The following is a 26,320-nucleotide window of genomic DNA, read 5'->3' as shown; positions in this document are numbered from 1 at the left end:
GCGTTCTTATGACGTGAAACCACTTCCTCGTGTGAGAGAACGACCTCACTTTATCTAAGTGACAGCAGAATGCAGCCAGGATCCTGTCACTGCACTTACAGCTTCTTTCAGCAGCAGCACCGAGGATGATCGTCTGTGTGGAAACAGCACTTCAGCTCAGAACAGCCTCTGGTGTCCATCAGGTCCACCAGGACCAAAGCTGTGCTTCATTTTATGCATGAGGTACAAAGCTGGACTACATCTATTTTCTTTATCAGTTAATCTGTTGTTATTTGATTCACTTTTTGAGTATAAATAAATAAAACCAAGTGAAAAACAGTTACTGAGAGCTAATTATGTTCGGACAGTTACTTACAGGCTAAAAACAATCCAAACACAAAATATCTTCACTTTATAATGAAGCTCTAATTTTAGAACACAAACCTCTATACAGTTTGGCAAGGTATAAAACTTGCAATGTAACTTTAAAATATGACTAAAAGTGCACAAAAAAGTTACACAAAATGAATTTGTTACACCTAAATGTAATTGTTTTTCTCAGTTATTGTATAAATGGTATGACTTTCACTTTTTGTTCTTTTTTTTTTTTTTTTTGGTGTGGGTTGGGTTTCATACCTATTAGCCTACTTAGAAAAAGGCAAATGTTATTGTTACTCTGATGACAGCTTATACATCATCAACCTTAAATCTGAATGTTTTTATTCAAGTAAGCATATGTGATTTTTTTGTGTGTTTTCATTCCATTCCTGCATAAATCAGTGCACACGCCCCACGGGCACCCCTGTCAAATAAGTCTCTGCACACCACTGTTTATAGTGTAAAATATGACATTTACTCCAGATCTCTCCTTATCGATAAACTACAGCTTTATTTTCATTTTATGCATTTTTAACTCTTGTTTTAAAGGCACATTACACAGGTTTTTGTTTGTTTGTGGTGGTAAATGGACTTGCATGGACTGAGCTGTACCATGATGCCTCACATTCACATATCACTGTCGACGTGCTGTCATGCAAGACATCCAGTTACACACAGGGATCCACCTTGAGGATTAAGGATCTTGCTCATGGGCACCTTAATGATTATTTTCCTGTCTGATGGTGGAGATGAACTGAGGATCCTCTGACTATAGACCGCCTCTCATATCATCCAGGCCACTACTTCCCCAATATATAGTTGCTGCTTTGCAGAGACTGCAATATTTTACATGCATCTCACACAGAACATTCTACATCATGACTCATTTTTAAAATGTAGGCAGATCAAAGCCAGTGCTGCCGCCTACAATAGTAAACCACTACCAAGTCGTCAGTAATTAGTTACCTCCGCCAACAAAGTTGGGCAGAGGTTATGTTTTCACCCTGTTAGTTTGTTTCTGTGTTTGTCTGCCTGTTTGTGAACAGCCTGTAACCCACAATTTTTCATATATCGTTATGATTTTTTTTTTTTTTTTACAGAGGATTCATATCCTGATAGGTGAAACCTGATTCAATTTTCAAGGTTATAGGGCAAAGGGCAAAGTCAGGAAAAATCTTGGAAAATTGGAAAAATTCATATCCTTTAACACTGAATGAAATTTAAAAAATTCATAACTCTGACAAAAAAGATTGAATGTCTTTCATATTTGAAAGTGTTATGTAGGATGGTATCCTGTCAAAGTTGGATCCGGATCTGAGCTGGATTACAGATTTTGTGGCCATTTAAGTGTAACATTAAAAACTCCATTTCATGCATATTTTACATTATATCTGAATCAAACATGCCCCAATCACTCTCATATCTGATAGTGAGGTGCAGACTGGCACTCACTATCACCTGACAAAGTTTGATCCGGATCTAATCCGTATTGCGGATTTAGCGGATATTTGATTTTAACAATGAAAAGCCCCCTTAGATCTATATTTTGTATTATATTTTAGCTTATTGAAAGCCACTTCTAATGACACACACACACACACACACACACACCTGTCTTTTCGCACACAGTACGTATGTTCTGCACCTTCATTAGGTGGGTTTCCATGACCCCAAAATTGTGCAAATTGAAATTGTTAATTGAAAATATGCTTAATGGCAACCCGTTTAGAAAAAAACCTCTTAAATATTGCAAAGAAGTTTCAAGAAGTTTCTAATGCTCACATGTTTCTAATGCTCACTTGTTTCATGGTTGCCACAGCAGAGCTGCACTGGGATTTGGCAAAAGTTTTATGTCGAAGCCTTTCCTGACATAATTCCAATTTTACTTGAAGAAGCATACACAGCCCCTGGTTTTCCATCCAAGAACTAGTCAGGACCTTCCTTGCTTAGCTTCTGAGATCTGACAGGATCAGGTGTACACACAGCAAAGCATGAGGTGGCATTTCAAGCAATTCAAGATAGCCTTATTTAGGAAAAGTGGAACGGAAACACCTTTTTTTCACTATTAGAGATCACATGATGTACAGAAAGCATCACATGACATTCTAAAATATACAACATGGTACACGTGGAAGAATAAAGAGATGCAGAGCTTGTTAAACATTATAAGAGATGATGTTATATTAATGGATTTTAAATAAACAAAACAAAATGGTAATATTTAGCTGGACTTACTGTTCCGTTTCCATGATTACTGGGAGTTACAGTTCTCGTTAGACCCTCTCAAGAGTGACAGTTATCACATGAACCCAGAACTAAGCAGTGCTGTCATTTCATTATTCTGCTTTGAAGATATTCTGAAAATATGGCCAACCCTTTGCACAAATCTGGAATGGAAACCCAGCTATGAAAATAATTATGCACATTTGTGTATTCTGTTGTGCATTTCTGAGTAAATTCTGTAAAATGGCCTATTCAACATCTTCATTTTTCTGCACATTTTGTATATGTTGCACACCTTTCATTATTTAAACCATCAGTGTAGATCCTGATAAATGTAATTCTATTTTGCCCACTTTACTCCATCATCTACTAAAGTATTTTTTTCTGGCACATTTCTGTACATATATAGTTTGTTGGTTTATAATCATTACCATTCTGTACTGCTGTCCTTATTTTTGCACTGGTTGAACAAACACTTGGCATTAAACCTAATTTTGAATCAAAAATGATGCATTTTGATGGAAAACATCAATTTTCTGGCAGCTTTATTGGTGAGGTTATTACCCCTTTTTGCCCCCTCGGGAGCCGCCTATGTTTGAAACAACACTTGGTTTAAAAAAAAGTGTTGAGTGTTTATGTACAACCCCTGGCAAAAATTATGGAATCACTGGCCTCGGAGGATGTTCATTCAGTTGTTTAATTTTGTAGAAAAAAGCAGATCACAGACATGACACAAAACTAAAGTCATTTCAAATGGCAACTTTCTGGCTTTAAGAAACACTATAAGAAATCAAGAAAAAAAGATTGTGGCAGTCAGTAACAGTTACTTTTTTAGACCAAGCAGAGGAAAAAATTATGGAATCACTCAATTCTGAGGAATAAATTATGGAATCACCCTGTAAATTTTCATCCCCAAAACTAACACCTGCATCATATCAGATCTGCTTGTTAGTCTGCATCTAAAAAGGAGTGAACACACCTTGGAGAGCTGTTGCACCAAGTGGACTGACATGAATCATGGCTCCAACACGAGAGATGTCAATTGAAACAAAGGAGAGGATTATCAAACTCTTAAAAGAGAGTAAATCATCACACAATGTTGCAAAAGATGTTGGTTGTTCACAGTCAGCTGTGTCTAAACTCTGGACCAAATACAAACAACATGGGAAGGTTGTTAAAGGCAAACATACTGGTAGACCAAGGAAGACACTAAAGCGTCAAGACAGAAAACTTAAAGCAATATGTCTCAAAAATCGAAAAATGTACAACAAAACAAATGAGGAACGAATGGGAGGAAACTGGAGTCAACGTCTGTGACCGAACTGTAAGAAACCGCCTAAAGGAAATGGGATTTACCTGAAGAGAACATGTAAATTTCCACAGTCATTGATGATACGGGGCTGCATGTCAGGTAAAGGCACTGGGAAGATGGCTGTCCTTACATCATCAATAAATGCACAAGTTTATGTTGATATTTTGGACAATTGAAAGGATGTTTGGGGATGATGAAATCATTTTTCAAGATGATAATACATCTTGCCATAGAGCAAAAACTGCAAAAACATTCCTTGCAAAAAGACACATAGGGTCAATGTCAATGAGCAGATCTGATTTGATGCAGGTGTTAATTTGGGGGATGAAAATTTACAGGGTGATTCCATAATTTTTTCCTCAGAATTGAGTGATTCCATATTTTTTTCCCTCTGCTTGGTCTAAAAAAGTAACTGTTACTGACTGCCACAATCTTTTTTTCTTGATTTCTTATAGTGTTTCTTAAAGCCAGAAAGTTGCCATTTGAAATGACTTTAGTTTTGTGTCATGTCTGTGATCTGCTTCTTTTTTTTTTTTTCTACAAAATTAAACAACTGAATGAACATCCTCTGAGGCCGGTGATTCCATAATTTTTGCCAGGGGTTGTATTTTCACACATAGCATAGCCACAGTTTCTCAGCTTTCAAATGACTTCTGAAAGATTTGAGTCAGTGACAATCACTAACTGGTTAAACTGTTACTTTTGGAGCCAGAATGCGGAGGAGGAGGAGGAGAGCAGCTGACTTCCTCTTGTTAATGTGACAGCGGTATAAAAGAGGAGGAGGAGGCCCTGTATGGCCGGAGGACGCGCACAGATCACATCCGGGGCTGGTTTGTTCGAACGGCCAACCCGGAAAAAAAAAAAAAAAAAAAAGAGGGTCACAAACAAATTAGACTGCATTTATGGGCAGCACGCATTTTTTAAAGTTTGTGTTCCGTGCCGGTATTCCGGGTGTCAGTCTGGTGTTTGTGGCGGACACTTCACTTCGCGCTGCGGGTGAGTTTGCGGCACTTGTGTTTGCGGGATGGTGCAGTAGGTGCGGCAGTCAGTCAGTTGAATGCGATGAGTCAGCGCAGGTCATCTGAACACATGTCTGTCAGGTGGTGTTGAGTAATTTCTGTCTGGTCACACTTTTAAACTTCGCGTTTTCGTCGCATAGTTACGGCCGCGCGCGCAGAGGGTCGTTTGTGAGATGTGCGCGAGCGCATTTCAACAGAACATTCTCCAAACTTTCCTGTAAATGTGTTCTGTGTTTGGAATATGAGCGCTTTTTTTTTTTTTTGCAAGACAAGGTGGTAGTACAGTAAAGGTAGAGATAAATGAGTGACTTCGTCTGTGCTGGTGTAAACAGTAAGTCAGAAACAGTAAATGCCGTAATGCAACTCACAAGCCCACATAATGATGGCGTGACGACACGGTGATTTACTTTGATGCACCAAAGCAATCAAAAAACTCTTTGCCTAGAAAATACCCTGTGCCTGTCTGCCACCTGTTGGATGGGTCACGTGAGTGTCGGCTAACAAGTTAATTAAGCTAGCAGCCAAGGGCAGGAATGTGCCAAATACATTGATTTAAAAAAAAAAAAAATTCACACGCACATATGAAAAAACATGTATACATATGTATATAAGCACACATCAGTACAATGTACATGTCAAAACATACAAATTGTACCAAAAATAGAAATAGAATGATCCGCAACACCACAGCACTCCCATACAAAAAAAAAACTTGATTCAAAGAGAGAGGACATTTCGGGCAAGTTTGCCCAAAATGTCATATCTCTTTGAATAAAGCTGTTTTTTTTTTGTTTTTTTTGTTTTTTGTATGCACTGTGGTGGTGTGTGGTCATTGTATTTGTATTTTTGGTGCAATTTTTTTCTTGATCTAGTATGTGTTTTATGTGTTTTGGAAGTGTGTGTCCTTGCTGCAAAGCATAAAAAATTTGCCGTAAAAACATAAGAACCGCATCTTGGACATGGTTATAATTAGAAACACACATCGAGCCTCAAAGTTAAAATGACAGTCAAATTGAGGTGGTATAGTACCTATCATAGTTGTTCTTAAAAGCATTAACATCAGGTGACAGTATGTTCAGGAAGGCTGTTCCATAGACATACAACTCTATTAGTAGAGGTCATGAACTTACTGTTGAGGTAAAAAGGTCATTTTGTCTGCCTCAAAATTATGTAAGATCTTGTACATTTCTGTTAGGTCACCTCTAACTCTTTTTTTGTTCTCAAGAGTTGTTAAACCCAGTTCACTTAATCTCGCCTCATAACTCAAATTTTGCAAACAGTTACTAATTTGGTTGCATGTCTTTGCACCTTCTCTAGTAGCAGTTTATCTTTACCCAGGTAGGGTGACCATGCTTGGACACAATATTCCAGATGTGGTCATACATAACTTGTATACAAAACCAAAAATGACTGTTTTTGTTTTTTTTTTCCTTCTTCAAGAAATGTAAACGCTCTCTTAATCATGCCTAGTACACCATTAGCTTTTGCAGCTGCCTTAGCAATGTATCTAGAAAAAGACAGTTTATTGTTAATCAACACACCCAGATCCTTCTCTTCGCTTACAGAATTTAACACATTATCATTCATAAAGTAGTCATTAAAACCTAACAGCCATTCTTTTGAACATAACATTAAATTATTAATATCTTTCTGCACTTTTGTTGAGTCCACTAGAGACAGAATTGGATGATAAACCTTGGTATCATCTGTAAATAGTTTATATTTGGTTGATATTACACCAGGCAAGTAGTTAATAGTAAAAACAGGACCAGTCCTAGGACTGTTCCTTGTGGAACAATACTTGTCAGTTCCTGTTTCTAAGGAAATCTTCAACCCAGTAACAGTTTGCCTACAATACCATAACTCTGTAGTTTATAAATTAATCTAGCATGAGGTACTGAATCAAAAGCTTCAGAAGGTAAGCCCTCATCATAAAACATGGTCCACTCTTTTAGTGTAGTAAGCAAATTAGTTAAACAGGATCTGCTTTTCCTAAAGCCATGCTGTTCATCACACAGCTTATTAATAGTATGGGTAACAATCTTACAAGTTTTCACAGATTTTACAGATTTGATCTGTGAGGCTTACTAGCCTATACTTTCCAGTTATACACCTATCCCACTTCTTAAAAATGGGGATTGCATTGGCAAATTTCCAGATGTCAGGTACTTTACTTTGGTCAAAAGATTATCTAAAAATACAAAAAATGGGAAATATATTTCATCTGCACATTCCTGAAGGGCACGTGAATGGATATCATCCGGTCCCATAGCTTTGTTTGGATTGGTTATGAGTAACAATTTCTTAACATCATTAGGTGTGAAAAATGTTCTCAACAATGGTGTCATCTTCCGTCTTGTTAAACACAAAAGGTTCTGACACTTCTTCACCATATATACAATGCATAAAATCGTTAAAACTAAAGTCATTTCAAATGGCATCTTTCTGGCTTTAAGAAACACTATAAGAAATCAAGAAAAAAAATTGTGGCAGTCAGTAACGGTTACTTTTTTAGACCAAGCAGAGGGGAAAAAATATGGACTCACTCAATTCTGAGGAAAAAAATTATGGAATCATGAAAAATAAAAGAACGCTCCAACACTAGTATTTTGTTGCACCACCTCTGGCTTTTATAACAGCTTGCAGTCTCTGAGGCATGGACTTAATGAGTGACAAACAGTACTCTTCATCAGTCTGGCTCCAACTTTCTCTGATTGCTGTTGCCAGATCAGCTTTGCAGGTTGGAGCCTTGTCATAGACCATTTTCTTCAACTGCCACCAAAGATTTTCAATTGGATTAAGATCCAGACTATTTGCAGGCCATGACATTGACCCTATGTGTCTTTTTGCAAGGAATGTTTTCACAGTTTTTGCTCTATGGCAAGATGCATTATTATCTTGAAAAATGATTTCATCATCCCCAAACATCCTTTCAATTGATGGGATAAGAAAAGTGTCCAAAATATCAACGTAAACTTGTGCATTTATTGATGATGTAATGACAGCCATCTCCCCAGTGCCTTTACCTGACATGCAGCCCCATATCATCAATGACTGTGGAAATTTACATTTTCTCTTCAGGCAGTCATCTTTATAAATCTCATTGGAATGGCACCAAACAAAAGTTCCAGCATCATCACCTTACCTAATGCAGATTCGAGATTCATCACTGAATATGACTTTCATCCAGTCATCCACAGTCCACGATTGCTTTTCCTTAGCCCATTGTAACCTTGTTTTTTTTCTGTTTAGGTGTTGATGATGGCTTTTGTTTAGCTTTTCTGTATGTAAATCCCATTTCCTTTAGGCGGTTTCTTACAGTTCGGTCACAGACGTTGACTCCAGTTTCCTCCCAGTCGTTCCTCATTTGTTTTGTTGTGCATTTTCGATTTTTGAGACATATTGCTTTAAGTTTTCTGTCTTGACGCTTTGTCTTCCTTGGTCTACCAGTATGTTTGCCTTTAACAACCTTCCCATGTTTGTATTTGGTCCAGAGTTTAGACACAGCTGGCTGTGAACAACCAGCATTTTTGCAACATTGCATGATGATTTACCCTCTTTTAAGAGTTTGATAATCCTCTCCTTTGTTTCAATTGACATCTCTCGTGTTGGAGCCATGATTCATGTCAGTCCACTTGGTGCAACAGCTCTCCAAGGTGTGATCACTCCTTTTTAGATGCAGACTAATGAACAGATCTGATTTGATGCAGGTGTTAGTTTTGGGGATGAAAATTTACAGGGTGATTCCATAATTTATTCCTCAGAATTGAGTGAGTCCATATTTTTTTTTTTTTTCCCCCCCCTCTGCTTGGTCTAAAAAAAGTAACTGTTACTGACTGCCACAATTATTTTTCCTTATTTCTTATAGTGTTTCTTAAAGCCAGAAAGTTGCCGTTTGAAATTACTTTAGTTTTGTGTCATGTCTGTGATCTGCTTTTTTTTTCTACAAAATTAAAGAACTGAATGAACATCCTCCGAGGCCGGTGGTTCCATAATTATTGCCAGGGGTTGTATTTTCATAATCTCTCTTAGCCTTTCTTACTTTCCTATTAACCACATTTCTTTCCTTAACAAACTCTTGATATCTGGCATACGATGTACTGTCCTGATATCTCCTCCCTGCAAAGTATTTTCTTCTTATACTAATTTTAACTGTTACATTAAGCCACAGAGGATTAATTTTACCACCATTGTTGATCTTAACCAAGGGTATAAATTCATTTAAAATATTAACAGTATGGTCATAAAAACATTTCCAGGCTACATTAACATCTGTAGAATTGATCACTAGAGACCAGTCTACTTCCCTTAAAAGGCCTCGTAATTTTACAAAATCTGCCTTATTGTAGTCATACCTGTATATATCTTCCTTACATGATCTGTTTACACTTGTGAAAGTCCCATGTTAGCACACTGTGATCAGCTTTACCAATTGGACAGCACACTTTAACATTACTAACACTAGTTTCACTTGATGAGATAACCAAGTCCAAACAGCTAGGATTATTACCTCTCTGCCTAGTAGATTCTTACACGTTGCACCAAATGCAGGTCACACACTTTATCGAAAAATCTATGGGAAAAGGTAATATCACTAAGGCTGCAGCTATCGATTATTTTAGTAATCGAGTATTCTATTGATTATTCTGGTGATTAAGTAATCGGATAAAAAGTACTTTTCCATTTTTAAACAATATCAACAGTCCAGGGCTCTTCCTAAGGGCCCATTCACACATAGTGCAAAGTTTGGAGGAAGTGCGCACACAGTGCACATGACGCAGGAATCGTGTGCAAACTATGTAATGTCGTCCCTGTTGCCAACACCTCGTATACCTGTTGCTACAACTACTTGCGCAAATAAGCGCCTGAAAGACAGTGTGCACTGTGCAAACCCATTGCACCCTTTCGTGGCAGCTGTCGGCCAAATTCCAGGTGACACGCATGAACGCACCGCTCTCATGGCACTTAGAAAATGTGTGGTCAGTCACAATTTTGGCACGACAACAGACTGCACACCACCACTGTCGTAATGCTGTGAAGTTTGTCTAAGTTCTCAAAGTGTGACTTTACAAGCATACACTGACATGTGGGTGTGTGCGCTCCACTCACGGGAGGTGTGGCTTCCGACAGAAGCAGCTGTGGAGATCTGTCATTCTGGACATTCCAGCTACACAACACCTATTGTGTTTGGACAGTCATGGACTAACAACTGTCCACTGTGAGGCGCGCATGTCTGATTGCTGTATTTATATGGACATAAATAAAAGGTATATCGCAGTGGAAGCAACAAGCTGCAGCAAGCGAGCGCGCGTGGAGCGGACACTGACAGCCCCCCAGGTTGAAACGGACCATCAAATCACTCAATCAATCAATTTTATTTATATAGCGCCAAATCACAACAAACAGTTGCCCCAAGGCGCTTTATATTGTAAGGCAAGGCCATACAATAATTACGTAAAAACCCCAACGGTCAAAACGACCCCCTGTGAGCAAGCACTTGGCGACAGTGGGAAGGAAAAACTCCCTCTTAACAGGAAGAAACCTCCCGCAGAACCTGCTGGGACTGGTTGGGGCTGAGGGAGAGAACCAGCAAAAAGACATGCTGTGGAGGGGAGCAGGGATCAATCACTAATGATTAAATGCAGAGTGGTGCATACAGAGCAAGAAGAGAAAGAAACACTCAGTGCATCATGGGAACCCCCCAGCAGTCTAAGTCTATAGCAGCATTACTAAGGGATGGTTCAGGGTCACCTGATCCAGCCCTAACTATAAGCTTTAGCAAAAAGGAAAGTTTTAAGCCTAATCTTAAAAGTAGAGAGGGTGTCTGTCTCCCTGATCTGAATTGGGAGCTGGTTCCACAGGAGAGGAGCCTGAAAGCTGAAGGCTCTGCCTCCCATTCTACTCTTACAAACCCTAGGAACTACAAGTAAGCCTGCAGTCTGAGAGCGAAGCCCTCTATTGGGGTGATATGGTACTATGAGGTCCCTAAGATAAGATGGGACCTGATTATTCAAAACCTTATAAGTAAGAAGAAAAATTTTAAATTCTATTCTAGAATTAACAGGAAGCCAATGAAGAGAGGCCAATATGGGTGAGATATGCTCTCTCCTTCTAGTCCCCGTTAGTACTCTAGCTGCAGCATTTTGAATTAACTGAAGGCTTTTCAGGGAACTTTTAGGACAACCTGATAATAATGAATTACAATAGTCCAGCCTAGAGGAAATAAATGCATGAATTAGTTTTTCAGCATCACTCTGAGACAAGACCTTTCTGATTTTAGAGATATTGCATAAATGCAAAAAAGCAGTCCTACATATTTGTTTAATATGCGCTTTGAATGACATATCCTGATCAAAAATGACTCCAAGATTTCTCACAGTATTACTAGAGGTCAGGGTAATGCCATCCAGAGTAAGGATCTGGTTAGACACCATGTTTCTAAGATTTGTGGGGCCAAGTACAATAACTTCAGTTTTATCTGAGTTTAAAAGCAGGAAATTAGAGGTCATCCATGTCTTTATGTCTGTAAGACAATCCTGCGGTTTAGCTAATTGGTGTGTGTCCTCTGGCTTCATGGATAGATAAAGCTGGGTATCATCTGCGTAACAATGAAAATTTAAGCAATGCTGTCTAATAATACTGCCTAAGGGAAGCATGTATAAAGTGAATAAAATTGGTCTTAGCACAGAACCTTGTGGAACTCCATAATTAACCTTAGTCTGTGAAGAAGATTCCCCATTTACATGAACAAATTGTAATCTATTAGATAAATATGATTCAAACCACCACAGCGCAGTGCCTTTAATACCTATGGCATGCTCTAATCTCTGTAATAAAATTTCATGGTCAACAGTATCAAAAGCAGCACTGAGGTCTAACAGAACAAGCACAGAGATGAGTCCACTGTCTGAGGCCATAAGAAGATCATTTGTAACCTTCACTAATGCTGTTTCTGTACTATGATGAATTCTAAAACCTGACTGAAACTCTTCAAATAGACATTCCTCTGCAGATGATCAGTTAGCTGTTTTACAACTACCCTTTCAAGAATTTTTGAGAGAAAAGGAAGGTTGGAGATTGGCCTATAATTAGCTAAGATAGCTGGGTCAAGTGATGGCTTTTTAAGTAATGGTTTAATTACTGCCACCTTAAAAGCCTGTGGTACATAGCCAACTAATAAAGATAGATTGATCATATTTAAGATCGAAGCATTAAATAATGGTAGGGCTTCCTTGAGCAGCCTGGTAGGAATGGGGTCTAACAGACATGTTGATGGTTTGGATGAAGTAACTAATGAAAATAACTGAGACAGAACAATCTGAGAGAGAGTCTAACCAAATACCGGCATCACTGAAAGCAGCCAAAGATAACGATACGTCTTTGGGATGGTTATGAGTAATTTTTTCTCTAATAGTTAAAATTTTGTTAGCAAAGAAAGTCATGAAGTCATTACTAGTTAAAGTTAAGGAATACTCAGCTCAATAGAGCTCTGACTCTTTGTCAGCCTGGCTACAGTGCTGAAAAGAAACCTGGGGTTGTTCTTATTTTCTTCAATTAGTGATGAGTAGTAAGATGTCCTAGCTTTACGGAGGGCTTTTTTATAGAGCAACAGACTTTTTCCAGGCTAAGTGAAGATCTTCTAAATTAGTGAGACGCCATTTCCTCTCCAACTTACGGGTTATCTGCTTTAAGCTACGAGTTTGAGTTATACCACGGAGTCAGACGCTTCTGATTTAAAGCTCTCTTTTTCAGAGGAGCTACAGCATCCAAAGTTGTCTTCAATGAGGATGTAAAACTATTGACAACATACTCTAACTCCCTTACAGAGTTTAGGTAGCTACTCTGCTCTGTGTTGGTATATGACATTAGAGAACATAAAGAAGGAATCATATCCTTAAACCTAGTTACAGCGCTTTCTGAAAGACTTCTAGTGTAATGAAACTTATTCCCCACTGCAGGGTAGTCCATCAGGGTAAATGTAAATGTTATTAAAAAATGATCAGACAAAAGGGAGTTTTCAGGGAATACTGTTAAGTCTTCTATTTCCATACCATAAGTCAGAACAAGATCTAAAATATGATTAAAGTGGTGGGTGGACTCATTTACTTTTTGAGCAAAGCCGATAGAGTCTAATAATAGATTAAATGCAGTGTTGAGGCTGTCATTCTCAGCATCTGTGTGGATGTTAAAATCGCCCACTATAATTATCTTATCTGAGCTAAGCACTAAGTCAGACAAAAGGTCTGAAAATTCACAGAGAAACTCACAGTAACGACCAGGTGGACGATAGATAATAACAAATAAAACTGGTTTTTGGGACTTCCAATTTGGATGGACAAGACTAAGAGACAAGCTTTCAAATGAATTAAAGCTCTGTCTAGGTTTTTGATTAATTAATAAGCTGGAATGGAAGATTGCTGCTAATCCTCCGCCCCGGCCCGTGCTACGAGCATTCTGACAGTTAGTGTGACTCGGGGGTGTTGACTCATTTAAACTAACATATTCATCCTGCTGTAACCAAGTTTCTGTTAGGCAGAATAAATCAATACGTTGATCAATTATTATATCATTTACCAACAGGGACTTAGAAGAAAGAGACCTAATGTTTAATAGACCACATTTAACTGTTTTAGTCTGTGGTGCAATTGAAGGTGCTATATTATTTTTTCTTTTTGAATTTTTATGCTTAAATAGATTTTTGCTAGTTATTGGTGGTCTGGGAGCAGGCACCGTCTCTACGGGGATGGGGTAATAGGGGGATGGCAGGGGGAGAGAAGCTGCAGAGAGGTGTATAAGACCACAGCTCTGCCTCCTGGTCCCAACGCTAGACAGTCACAGTTTGGAGGATCCCAAAAAATTGGCCAGATTTCTAGAAATGAGAGCTGCTCCCTCTAAAGTGGGATGGATGCCGTCTCTCCTAACAAGACCAGGTTTTCCCCAGAAGCTTTGCCAATTATCAATGAAGCCCACCTCATTTTTTGGACACCACTCAGACAGCCAGCAATTCAAGGAGAACATGCGGCTAAACATGTCACTCCCGGTCTGATTGGGGAGGGGCCCAGAGAAAACAACAGAGTCCGACATTGTTTTTGCAAAGTTACACACCGATTCAATGTTAATTTTAGTGACCTCCGATTGGCGTAACCGAGTGTCATTACTGCCGACGTGAATTACAATCTTACCAAATTTACGCTTAGCCTTAGCCAGCAATTTCAAATGTCCTTCGATGTCGCCTGCTCTGGCCCCCGGAAGACAATTGACAATGGTTGCTGGTGTCGCTAACTTCACATTTCTCAAAACAGAGTCGCCAATAACCAGAGTTTGATCCTCGGCGAGTGTATCGTCGAGTGGGGAAAAACGGTTAGAGATGTGAATGGGTTGACGGTGTACACGGGGCTTCTGTTTAGGGCTACGCTTCCTCCTCACAGTCACCCAGTCAGCCGGCCTTCCCGACTGCACGGGGTCTGCCAGGGGGGAACTAACGGCGGCTAAGCTACCTTGGTCCGCACCGACTACAGGGGCCTGGCTAGCTGTAGAATTTTCCACGGTGCGGAGCCGAGCCTCCAATTCGCCCAGCCTGGCCTCCAAAGCTACGAATAAGCTGCACTTATTACATGTACCGTTACTGCTAAAAGAGGCCGAGGAATAACTAAACATTTCACACCCAGAGCAGAAAAGTACGGGAGAGACAGGAGAAGCCGCCATGCTAAAACGGCTAAGAGCTAGTAGCTACGCTAAGCTAGCGGATTCCCAAACAGGGAATCCGACACTAGACAGGCTGTGGAGCAGCACAGGTAACGCACGATAACAGTGCTAAAATAAAATAAAAATCCACTAGACAGGCTGTGGAGCAGCACAGGTAACGCACGACAACAGTGCTAAAAAATAAAATAAAATAAAAATCCACTAGACAGGCTGTGGAGCAGCACAGGTAACGCACAACAACAGTGCTAAAAAATAAAATAAAATAAAAATAAAAATCCACTGGACAGGCTGTGGAGCAGCACAGGCAACGCACGACAACAGTGCTAAAACAAAATAAAAATCCACTGGACAGGCTGTGGAGCAGCACAGGTAACGCACGACAACAGTGCTAAAATAAAATAAAAATCCACTAGACAGGCTGTGGAGCAGCACAGGTAACGCACGACAACAGTGCTAAAATAAAATAAAAATCCACTAGACAGGCTGTGGAGCAGCACAGGTAACGCACGACAACAGTGCTAAAAAATAAAATAAAAATAAAAATCCACTGGACAGGCTGTGGAGCAGCACACGCAACGCACGACAGTGCTAAAAAATAAAATAAAATAAAAATAAAAATCCACTGGACAGGCTGTGGAGCAGCACACGCAACGCACGACAGTGCTAAAAAATAAAATAAAAATAAAAATCCACTGGACAGGCTGTGGAGCAACACAGGCAACGCACGACAACAGTGCTAAAAAATAAAATAAAAATAAAAATCCACTGGACAGGCTGTGGAGCAGCACAGGTAACGCACGACAACAGTGCTAAAACAAAATAAAAATCCACTAGACAGGCTGTGGAGCAGCACAGGTAACGCACGACAACAGTGCTAAAATAAAATAAAAATCCACTAGGCAGGCCGTGGAGCAGCACGACAACAGTGCTAAAAAATAAAATAAAAATAAAAACGAAAGCGTTAGCAAGCTAGTTAGCTTGCCAACGCTGATGAAGGTTAGCTGATAAAAGAGCTCCGTTGCGATGCTTCGACCGTTAGAGGTCTTCTTTAGGCGTTGGAGCACGGTGAAAAAGTAAAAAAAAAGTAAAGTCTTGAAAAAGACTGTTAATTCAAAGAACTCAAACAGCTCAGTTCAAACAGCTAACAGATACAGCAGAACACCGCTGTGCTCCGGAACCAGAAAAAAACTTATTCCCCACTGCCGGGTAGTCCATCAGAGTAAATGTAAATGTTATTAAGAAATGATCAGACAGAAGGGAGTTATATATGATTAAAGTGGTGGGTGGACTCATTTACATTTTGAGCAAAGCCAATTGAATCTAATAATAGATTAAATGCAGTGTTTAGGCTGTCATTCTCAGCATCTGTGTGGATGTTAAAATCGCCCACTATAATTATCTGAGCTAAGCATTAAGTCAGACAAAAGATCTGAAAATTCACAGAGAAACTCACAGTAACGACCAGGTGGACGATAGATAACAAATAAAACTGGTTTTTGGGACTTCCAATTTGGATGGACAAGACTAAGAGTCAAGTTTTCAAATGAATTAAAGCTCTGTCTGGGTTTTTGTTTAATTAATAAGCTGGAATGGAAGATTGCTGCTAATCCTCCGCCTCGGCCCGTGCTACGAGCATTCTGGCAGTTAGTGTGACTCGGGGGTGTTGACTCATTTAAATTAACATATTCATCCTGCTGTAACGAGGTTTCTGTAAGGCAGAATAAATCAATATGTTGATCAATTATTATATCATTTACTAACAGGGACTTAGAAGAGAGAGATCTAATGTTTAATAGACCACATTTAACTGTTTTAGTCTGTGGTGCAGTTGAAGGTGCTATATTATTTTTTTCTTTTTGAATTTTTATGCTTAAATAGATTTTTGCTGGTTATTGGTGGTCTGGGAGCAGGCACCGTCTCTACGGGGATGGGGTAATGAGGGGATGGCAGGGGGAGAGAAGCTGCAGATCAGAACATGCAGAGGCTTATCTAACTGTCACGTCACCCATGTGAGCTCTGTTCCACGTGACGTGGTGTCTGTGCTGTGGCGTGCCGTCAACAAGACACGCGTATCGGGCAGAACACGCGCGTGACTGACTGGACGCACCTTACCAGTAGATGTGGACATGATCAGAGCCCACTTCTTTCATTCATGTCATTTCATGACTGTATGTCTGTCACCACGCGTCGTCTCCAGAGGAACAGGCGGATCGTATTTATATTGCTTGCTTGATAAATGCGGTGCTTTTAATATGGTGTGGCATTTTAATTTTTTCTTTTTTGTAATACTTCCATGTCCTTCCTGATATGAGGCAGCTTTCAAAGAACAGCTCTGTAGCTCAGTGGTAAAGTCTCTGACTGTGGTTCAGAGGTTTTGAAAGGTGCAAGTTCATGTCCTGGGTAGTTTAGTTATTTTTTTGTTTGTTTTTTTTGTTTAATTCCACATAAGCGGTGCAATGTGGTGCACCTGGCACTGTTCCTGCTCAACATACAGACGCATGCACAAACTCTCGCACTGGGTTCGTGTATGCCTACCCGTCGGCGTGATGTTTCGTGCGCTAATTTCACACTGTTTCGCTGTTTTCATCCAAACACTGTCCAAACTTTGCACTATGTGTGAAGGGGCCATAAGCAATGGCACAGTGTATCTGCACCATCACACAGTCAGATTTAATGTATCCCTTTCTGTTTTCCTGGGTAATTATTTATTTCTTCACATCTTTTGCAAAGTTACATCAAAGTGTAACTTTGTAAAAACAATGTCGGACTCTGTAGTTTTCTCTGGGCCCCTCCCCAATCGGACCGGGAGTGACATGTTTAGCCGCATGTTCTCCTTGAATTGCTGGCTGTCTGAGTGGTGTCCAAAAAATGAGGTGGGCTTCATAGGTAATTGGCAAACCTTCTGGGGAAAACCTGGTCTTGTTAGGAGAGACGGCATCCATCCCACTTTGGATGGAGCAGCTCTCATTTCTAGAAATCTGGCCAATTTTCTTAAATCCTCCAAACCGTGACTATCCAGGGTTGGGACCAGGAAGCAGAGTTGTAGTCTTACACACCTCTCTGCAGCTTCTCTCCCCCTGCCATCCCCTCATTACCCCATCCCCGTAGAGACGGTGTCTGCTCCCAGACCACCAATAACCAGCAAAAATCTATTTAAGCATAAAAATTCAAAAAGAAAAAATAATATAGCACCTTCAACTGCACCACAGAATAAACAGTTAAATGTGGTCTATTAAACATTAGGTCTCTCTCTTCTAAGTCCCTGTTAGTAAATGATATAATAATTGATCAACATATTGATTTATTCTGCCTTACAGAAACCTGGTTACAGCAGGATGAATATGTTAGTTTAAATGAGTCAACACCCCCGAGTCACACTAACTGCCAGAATGCTCGTAGCACGGGCCGGGGCGGAGGATTAGCAGCAATCTTCCATTCCAGCTTATTAATTAATCAAAAACCCAGACAGGGCTTTAATTCATTTGAAAGCTTGACTCTTAGTCTTGTCCATCCAAATTGGAAGTCCCAAAAACCAGTTTTATTTATTATCTATCGTCCACCTGGTCGTTACTGTGAGTTTCTCTGTGAATTTTCAGACCTTTTGTCTGACTTAGTGCTTAGCTCAGATAAGATAATTATAGTGGGCGATTTTAACATCCACACAGATGCTGAGAATGACAGCCTCAACACTGCATTTAATCTATTAGACTCTATTGGCTTTGCTCAAAATGTAAATGAGTCCACCCACCACTTTAATCATATCTTAGATCTTGTTCTGACTTATGGTATGGAAATAGAAGACTTAACAGTATTCCCTGAAAACTCCCTTCTGTCTGATCATTTCTTAATAACATTTACATTTACTCTGATGGACTACCCAGCAGTGGGGAATAAGTTTCATTACACTAGAAGTCTTTCAGAAAGCGCTGTAACTAGGTTTAAGGATATGATTCCTTCTTTATGTTCTCTAATGCCATATACCAACACAGTGCAGAGTAGCTACCTAAACTCTGTAAGTGAGATAGAGTATCTCGTCAATAGTTTTACATCCTCATTGAAGACAACTTTGGATGCTGTAGCGCCTCTGGAAAAAGAGAGCTTTAAATCAGAAGTGCCTGACTCCGTGGTATAACTCACAAACTCGTAGCTTAAAGCAGATAACCCGTAAGTTGGAGAGGAAATGGCGTCTCACTAATTTAGAAGATCTTCACTTAGCCTGGAAAAAGAGTCTGTTGCTCTATAAAAAAGCCCTCCGTAAAGCTAGGACATCTTTCTACTCATCACTAATTAAAGAAAATAAGAACAACCCCAGGTTTCTTTTCAGCACTGTAGCCAGGCTGACAGAGTCAGAGCTCTATTGAGCTGAGTATTCCATTAACTTTAACTAGTAATGACTTCATGACTTTCTTTGCTAACAAAATTTTAACTATTAGAGAAAAAATTACTCATAACCATCCCAAAGACGTATCGTTATCTTTGGCTGCTTTCATCATAGTACAGAAACAGCATTAGTGAAGGTTACAAATGATCTTCTTATGGCCTCGGACAGTGGACTCATCTCTGTGCTTGTTCTGTTAGACCTCAGTGCTGCTTTTGATACTGTTGACCATAAAGTTTTACTACAGAGATTAGAGCATGCCATAGGTATTAAAGGCACTGCGCTGCGGTGGTTTGAATCATATTTGTCTAATAGATTACAATTTGTTCATGTAAATGGGGAATCTTCTTCACAGACTAAAGTTAATTATGGAGTTCCACAAGGTTCTGTGCTAGGACCAATTTTATTCACTTTATACATACTTCCCTTAGGCAGTATTATTAGACGGTATTGCTTAAATTTTCATTGTTACGCAGATACCCAGCTTTACCTATCCATGAAGCCAGAGGACACACACCAATTAGCTAAACTGCAGGATTGTCTTACAGACATAAAGACATGGATGACCTCTAATTTCCTGCTTTTAAACTCAGATAAAACTGAAGTTATTGTACTTGGCCCCACAAATCTTAGAAACATGGTGTCTAACCAGATCCTTACTCTGGATGGCATTACCCTGACCTCTAGTAATACTTTGAGAAATCTTGGAGTCATTTTTGATCAGGATATGTCATTAAAAGCGCATATTAAACAAATATGTAGGACTGCTTTTTTGCATTTACGCAATATCTCTAAAATTAGAAAGGTCTTGTCTCAGAGTGATGCTGAAAAACTAATTCATGCATTTATTTCCTCTAGGCTGGACTATTGTAATTCATTATCATCAGGTTGTCCTAAAAGTTCCCTAAAAAGCCTTCAGTTAATTAAAAATGCTGCAGCTAGAGTACTAGCGGGGACTAGAAGGAGAGAGCATATCTCACCCATATTGGCCTCTTCATTGGCTTCCTGTTAATTCTAGAATAGAATTTAAAATTCTTCTTCTTACTTATAAGGTTTTGAATAATCAGGTCCCATCTTATCTTAGGGACCTCGTAGTACCATATCACCCCAATAGAGCGCTTCGCTCTCAGACTGCAGGCTTACTTGTAGTTCCTAGGGTTTGTAAGAGTAGAATGGGAGGCAGAGCCTTCAGCTTTCAGGCTCCTCTCCTGTGGAACCAGCTCCCAATTCAGATCAGGGAGACAGACACCCTCTCTACTTTTAAGATTAGCCTTAAAACTTTCCTTTTTGCTAAAGCTTATAGTTAGGGCTGGATCAGGTGACCCTGAACCATCCCTTAGTTATGCTGCTATAGACGTAGACTGCTGGGGGGTTCCCATGATGCACTGTTTCTTTCTCTTTTTGCTCGGTATGCACCACTCTGCATTTAATCATTAGTGATCGATCTCTGCTCCCCTCCACAGCACGTCTTTTTCCTCTTTCTCTCCCTCAGCCCCAACCAGTCCCAGCAGAAGACTGCCCCTCCCTGAGCCTGGTTCTGCTGGAGGTTTCTTCCTGTTAAAAGGGAGTTTTTCCTTCCCACTGTAGCCAAGTGCTTGCTCACAGGGGGTTGTTTTGACCGTTGGGGTTTTACATAATTATTGTATGGCCTTGCCTTACAATATAAAGCGCCTTGGGGCAACTGTTTGTTGTGATTTGGCGCTATATAAAAAAAAAAATTGATTGATTGATCTTTACACGTTTTGGATCTTTCTCGGTGTCAGGAGCTCAGCCAAAGTCAGGCCAAAGTCTTGACCATTTTGCTGAAATGGTGATGGGATATGGCTTTCTGTTTTTTTTTTTTTGTTTTTTTTTCCTCAGCTTGGAAAATTTGTGTGCCTTGGCGACATAAGTCGAAAAAATCAGTCACGTGACTCTTGGTGCCATCTTGGGTTTAAAATAGCGTTCACTGTTAATCTGTCTGCATGTACAGCCAGCTATTTTATTTATTTATTCACTGAAAATGCTGGGTTGTTGTGCATTTGGAGGCACAAATAGACACAGCAAGGATTTTAAAGATGTATATACGAGGTCTGTTAGAAAAGTATCGGACCTTTTCATTTTTTGCAAAAACCTGATGGATTTGAATCACGTGTGCTTGCATGAGCAAACCTTGAACCTTCGTGCGCATGCGTGAACTTTTTCACGCCTGTCGATTGCATCATTTTCTGGTAAGCAGCCTTTGTGTGATGACGTGTGTTGTGCTCTTGGCGGATTTTCATTTCAAGGAAAAAGATGGAACGACTGGAGCAACGCCACATCAAATTTTGCCAGAAACTGGGCGACAGCCAGGTGGAAACCATTCGGAAGATTCAGACGGCTTTCGGTGACTTTTCAGTCGTGTGACCATCTGAGAAATTGTGGAAGAGGTGGGCATGTCACAGCATGTCCTGTGAGACTTCAACACGAAGGTACTTTTGCTCTGCCGTTTGCAGCAGCAAGAATTTCGCCGCCACTCTTTTCATGGCCAAATCTTCTGTCACAGTGGAATGTACCGAAAAAGTGCTGATGTCCACCTCTTCCACAATTTCTCGGACAGTCACAGGACGGTCCCACATCACCACAGTGTTCACTTTGGAAATGATCTGGTCATTTCAGCATGTTGATGGCCGACCGGAGCATGGCTCGCTCTCCACTGTTGTGCGGACGTCTTTAAACCGGTTGTACCGCTCCTTAATCTGTGTGATGCCCAAAGCATCATCACCGAAAGCCGTCTGAATCTTCCGGATGGTTTCCACCTGGCTGTCGCCCAGTTTCTGGTAAAAATTTGATGCAGTAGCGCTGCTCTAGTCATTCCGCCATTTTCCTTGCAATGAAAATCCGCCGAGAGCACAACACATGTCCTCACACAAAGGCTGCTTACCAGAAACTGATGCAATCGACAGGCGTGAAAAAGTTCACGCATGCGCACAAAGGTTCAAGGTTGGCTCACGCAAGCACACGTGATTCAAATCCATCTAACAGACGTCGTATTCCCTTCAGATCCAAACAGAAGAAAAATTTGGGAAACTAAAGTCAGCTATGTAATCAATCAATCAATTTTATTTATATAGCGCCAAATCACAACAAACAGTTGCCCCAAGGCGCTTTATATTGTAAGGCAAGGCCATACAATAATTACGTAAAAACCCCAACGGTCAAAACGACCCCCTGTGAGCAAGCACTTGGCGACAGTGGGAAGGAAAAACTCCCTCTTAACAGGAAGAAACCTCCAGCAGAACCAGGCTCAGGGAGGGGCAGTCGACTGGTTGGGGCTGAGGGAGAGAACCAGGAAAAAGACATGCTGTGGAGGGGAGCAGAGATCAATCACTAATGATTAAATGCAGAGTGGTGCATACAGAGCAAAAAGAGAAAGAAACAGTGCATCATGGGAACCCCCCAGCAGTCCAAGTCTATATAACTAAGGGATGGTTCAGGGTCACCTGATCCAGCCCTAACTATAAGCTTTAGCAAAAATGAAAGTTTTAAGCCTAATCTGAAGTCTCTTATGTGAGATAGAAGCAACTTCATCATCAAAGCTTTGAGAGGTAAATTTATTGTTCAGTCCCATGTACAGTAAAACTCACTTAAACAATCATTGTATAAACCAGATATTCGAACTCACCGGACAAAAGTCCCAAAGTTTTTTGTATTGTTTTCCATGTAATAAACATCGTACATAACAGATTTTGTACAACGGATTTTTCGCTCACATCAGATAAAATGTCCCGTCTGATCGCAATGTATTTCCATTAAACCCTTGCATGTGGGGTCGGAGTCATTTCCGTGATTAAACGTTAGACCATTTATTTTTTTCACACCGTACTCAGACTCAGAGCTGCAACCTGACCTGCAAAGTAACAGCAGCAAAGTGTCAAATCACACCCTGCTGTGATTTGACACTTTGCTGCTTTCAATCCTTCATCTGCCATTATATCATATTGTAATACAACCCCATTTCCAATGAAGTTGGGACGTTGTGTGAAATGTAAATAAAAACAGAATACAATGATTTGCAAATCCTCTTCAACCTATATTCAGTTGAATACACCACAGACCAGATATTTAATGTTCAAACTGAAACTTTATAGTTTTTGTGCAAATATTTGCTCATTTTGAAATGGATGCCTGCAACATGTTTCAAAAAGCTGGGACAGTGGCATGTTTACCACTGTGTTACATCACCTTTCCTTCTAACAATGAATAAGCGTTTGGGAACTGAGAACACTAATTGTTGAAGCTTTGTAGGTGGAATTCTTTCCCATTCTTGCTTGATGTACTCCTTCAGTTGTTCAACAGTCCGGGGTCTCTGTCGTATTTTGCGCTTCATAATGTGCTACACATTTTCAATGGACGACAGGTCTGAACTGCAGGCAGGCCAGTCTAGTACCTGCACTCTTTTACTACGAAGCCACGCTGTTGTAACACGTGCCGAATGTGGCTTGGCATTGTCTTGCTGAAATAAGCAGGGACGTCCCTGAAAAAGACGTTGCTTGGATGGCAGCATGTGTTGCTCCAAAACCTGGATGTACCTTTCAGCATTGATGGTGCCATCACAGATGTGTAAGTTGCCCATGCCATGGGTACTAACACACCCCCATACCATCACAGATGCTGGCTTTTGAACTTTGCGCTGGTAACAGTCTGCATGGTCTTTTTGTCTGGAGGACACGACATCCATGATTTTCAAAAATGATTTGAATTGTGGACTCATCAGACCACAGCACACTTTTCCACTTTGTGTCTGTCCACTTCAAATGAGCTCAGGACCAGAGAAGGCAGCGGTGTTTCTGGATGTTGTTGTGTGGTTTTAACTTGCACTTGTAGATGTAGCGACAAAATTAGTTATCTGACAATGGTTTTCTGAAGTGTTCCTGAGCCTACGCAGTAATAGGGTTGAGCCAGATACTCGTTTAGTCTGAAACGAGTATCCGGTATGGATAAAGCATTTTTGGCAAGGACGAGCATGATCTGAATAAAGCTCGTGCTGAAGGAAAATCCTGATTGGCTAACTGACTGTCAGATTGGCCAGTCGCACACAGCGCCCTCCCCTCCCAACACAGACATGTCTCTCTGCAGCTTCTCGCACACACAGGATCTCTCACTGTGCTTGGCTTGACTCTAGCTCACGTTGCTGTGCTCCTTTATTTTTCTTAAATTCGCCTCTGTTTTGGTTTGTATGGTATTTAACATTACTTGAACTTGTTTCATAACATACACGGTACATTTGACAAGACAGAGCTGAAAACAGCTCATGTTGTCGGTCACTGCCTCCACTTCGGATTTTTTTTTTTTTTTTTTTTTTTACCGTTTGTTTGCTGGCTGGTGATATAAAGTCATTCGGAAAACTTTGCTCCGACTGAACGTGGTGTTTTTGAGAAGAATACAGTGAACAAGGCTGACATATTACTTCCCTGTTTGCCATCACTGGATGTTTGCATGAATCACCAAGTTCACACAGATCATTAAAAAATAAACAGTCTTGGAACAACCTCTCTCTCTCGCAGTCACACACACGCACCTTAATCAAAATGCCAAGAATGTTGGGTAGTAAAAATAAAGAAATAATAGAAAAAAAAAAGTTGTTGATCATGACAACTCTTAAACTTAGTTCATAATTTCCTACTACATTGAATGTCAATTCTGAGTCTGTGTTGTTGTTCATTCATACCCTTAAGAATATTCATGTTCTGAGTTATTAAAAAAATTGTTCTGTAAATAATATTTACAGAATATTGTGATCAAAAACTTTGAATGTCAATTCTGAGGCTGTTCTGTAAATATTAATTCATACACTTAAGAATATTCATGTTCTGAGTTCATAAAAACTAAACTAAATAGTTCTTACTTTTGTGATCAAAATCATTGATTTGAATCAATTTTGAGGCTGTTCTGTAAATAGTCTTCAAATAAACAATAAATATAGCAACTTTTGATCAATCCATATCAATTTCAGACTGAAAATAATGTACAGATGTAAGCCCCACCCATTTCCAGTTAAACCCCGCCCACTCAAAATACAGATCATTTAGATGGTTGAGCAGATGCAGAGACTGGTGTATTCGCTCATCCCTACGCGGTAAGCTCCTTTACACAATGTCAGTTTTTAGTGCAGTGCCGCCTGAGGGATCGAAGGTCACGGGCATGTTGGTTTTCAGCCTTGCCACTTGCATATAGAAAGTTCTTCAGATTGTCTGAATCTTCTGATTATATTATGGACTGTAGATGATGGAATCCCTAAATTCCTTGCAATTGAACATTGAGAAACATTGTTCTTAAACTGTTGGACTATTTTTTTTTCATGCAGTTGTTCACAAAGTGGTCATCCTTGCCCCATCTTTGCTTGTGAATGGCTGAGACTTTTAGGGATGTTCCTTTTATACCCAATCATGACACTCACAGTTAGTGTCCTCAGTTCCCAAATGCTTGTGTTGTTAGAAGGAAAGGTGATGTAACACAGTGGCAAACATACCAGTGTCCCAGCTTTTTTGAAACGTGTTGCAGACATCCATTTCAAAATTAGCAAATACGAGGTCTGTTAGAAAAGTATCCAACCTTTTTATTTTTTTTCAAAAAACCTAATGGATTTGAGTCATGTGTGCTTGCTTGAGCCAACCTTGAACCTTCCTGCACATACGTGATTTTTTTTTTCTTCATGCCTGTCGGTTGCGTCATTTGCTTGTAAGCAGCCTTTGTGTGAGGATGGGTGGAGTCTCTCGTTTTTTTTCTTTGCAAGGAAATGGTGGAACGACTGGAGCAGCGCGACTGCATCACATTTTGCCACAAACTGGGACATAGCCAGGTGGAAACCATTCGGAAGATTCACACGGCTTTCGGTGGCTTTTCAGTCGTGTGACTACCCGAGAAATTGTGGACAAGCTGGACATGTCAGAGCATGTCCTGTGAGGCTTCAACACAGAGGCGCTGTTGCTGCGCCATCAGCTTCGTGCCGATGAATTTCGCCACCACTCTTTTCATGGCAAAATCTTTTTTTCACAGTGGAATGTGCCGAAAAAGTGCTGATGTCCACCTCTTCCGCAATTTCTCGGATAATCACACGACGGTCCCACATCACCACAGCATTCACTTTGGAAATGAGCTGGTCGTTTCAGCGTGTTGATGCCGATCGGAGCGCGGCGCGCTCTCCACCGTTGTGCGGACGTCTTTAAACTGGTTGTAGCGCTCCTTAATCTATGTGATGCCCAGAGGATTGTCACCGAAAGCCATCTGAATAATCCGAATGGTTTCCACCTGGCTATTGCCCAGTTTGTGGCAAAATTTGATGCAGTCGCGCTGTTTCAGTCGTTC

General features: G+C 40.3%; 1 protein-coding gene across 2 annotated transcripts in view; it reads left to right on the top strand.

Annotated features, from left to right (window-relative positions):
- Positions 1-26,320, top strand: part of si:ch211-204d2.4 (uncharacterized protein LOC100003662 homolog) — a 54,648-nt gene continuing 28,328 nt past the window's right edge. The window contains exon 1 of one of the 2 annotated variants that reach the window (XM_034170137.1): positions 1-222. In XM_034170137.1, the coding sequence (XP_034026028.1) occupies positions 218-222 (5 nt within the window). In that variant the 5' untranslated portion in view covers positions 1-217. Of the gene's footprint in view, positions 223-4,655; positions 4,889-26,320 lie in introns of those variants that run through there. The other variant, XM_034170136.1, reaches the window with a different exon arrangement.

This window comes from Thalassophryne amazonica, chromosome 5 (assembly GCF_902500255.1).
Source record: "Thalassophryne amazonica chromosome 5, fThaAma1.1, whole genome shotgun sequence".
NCBI classification, from domain to species: Eukaryota; Metazoa; Chordata; class Actinopteri; order Batrachoidiformes; family Batrachoididae; genus Thalassophryne; species Thalassophryne amazonica.
Note: the sequence above shows the minus strand (reverse complement) of the source record. Positions and strands in the feature narration are given on the sequence as shown.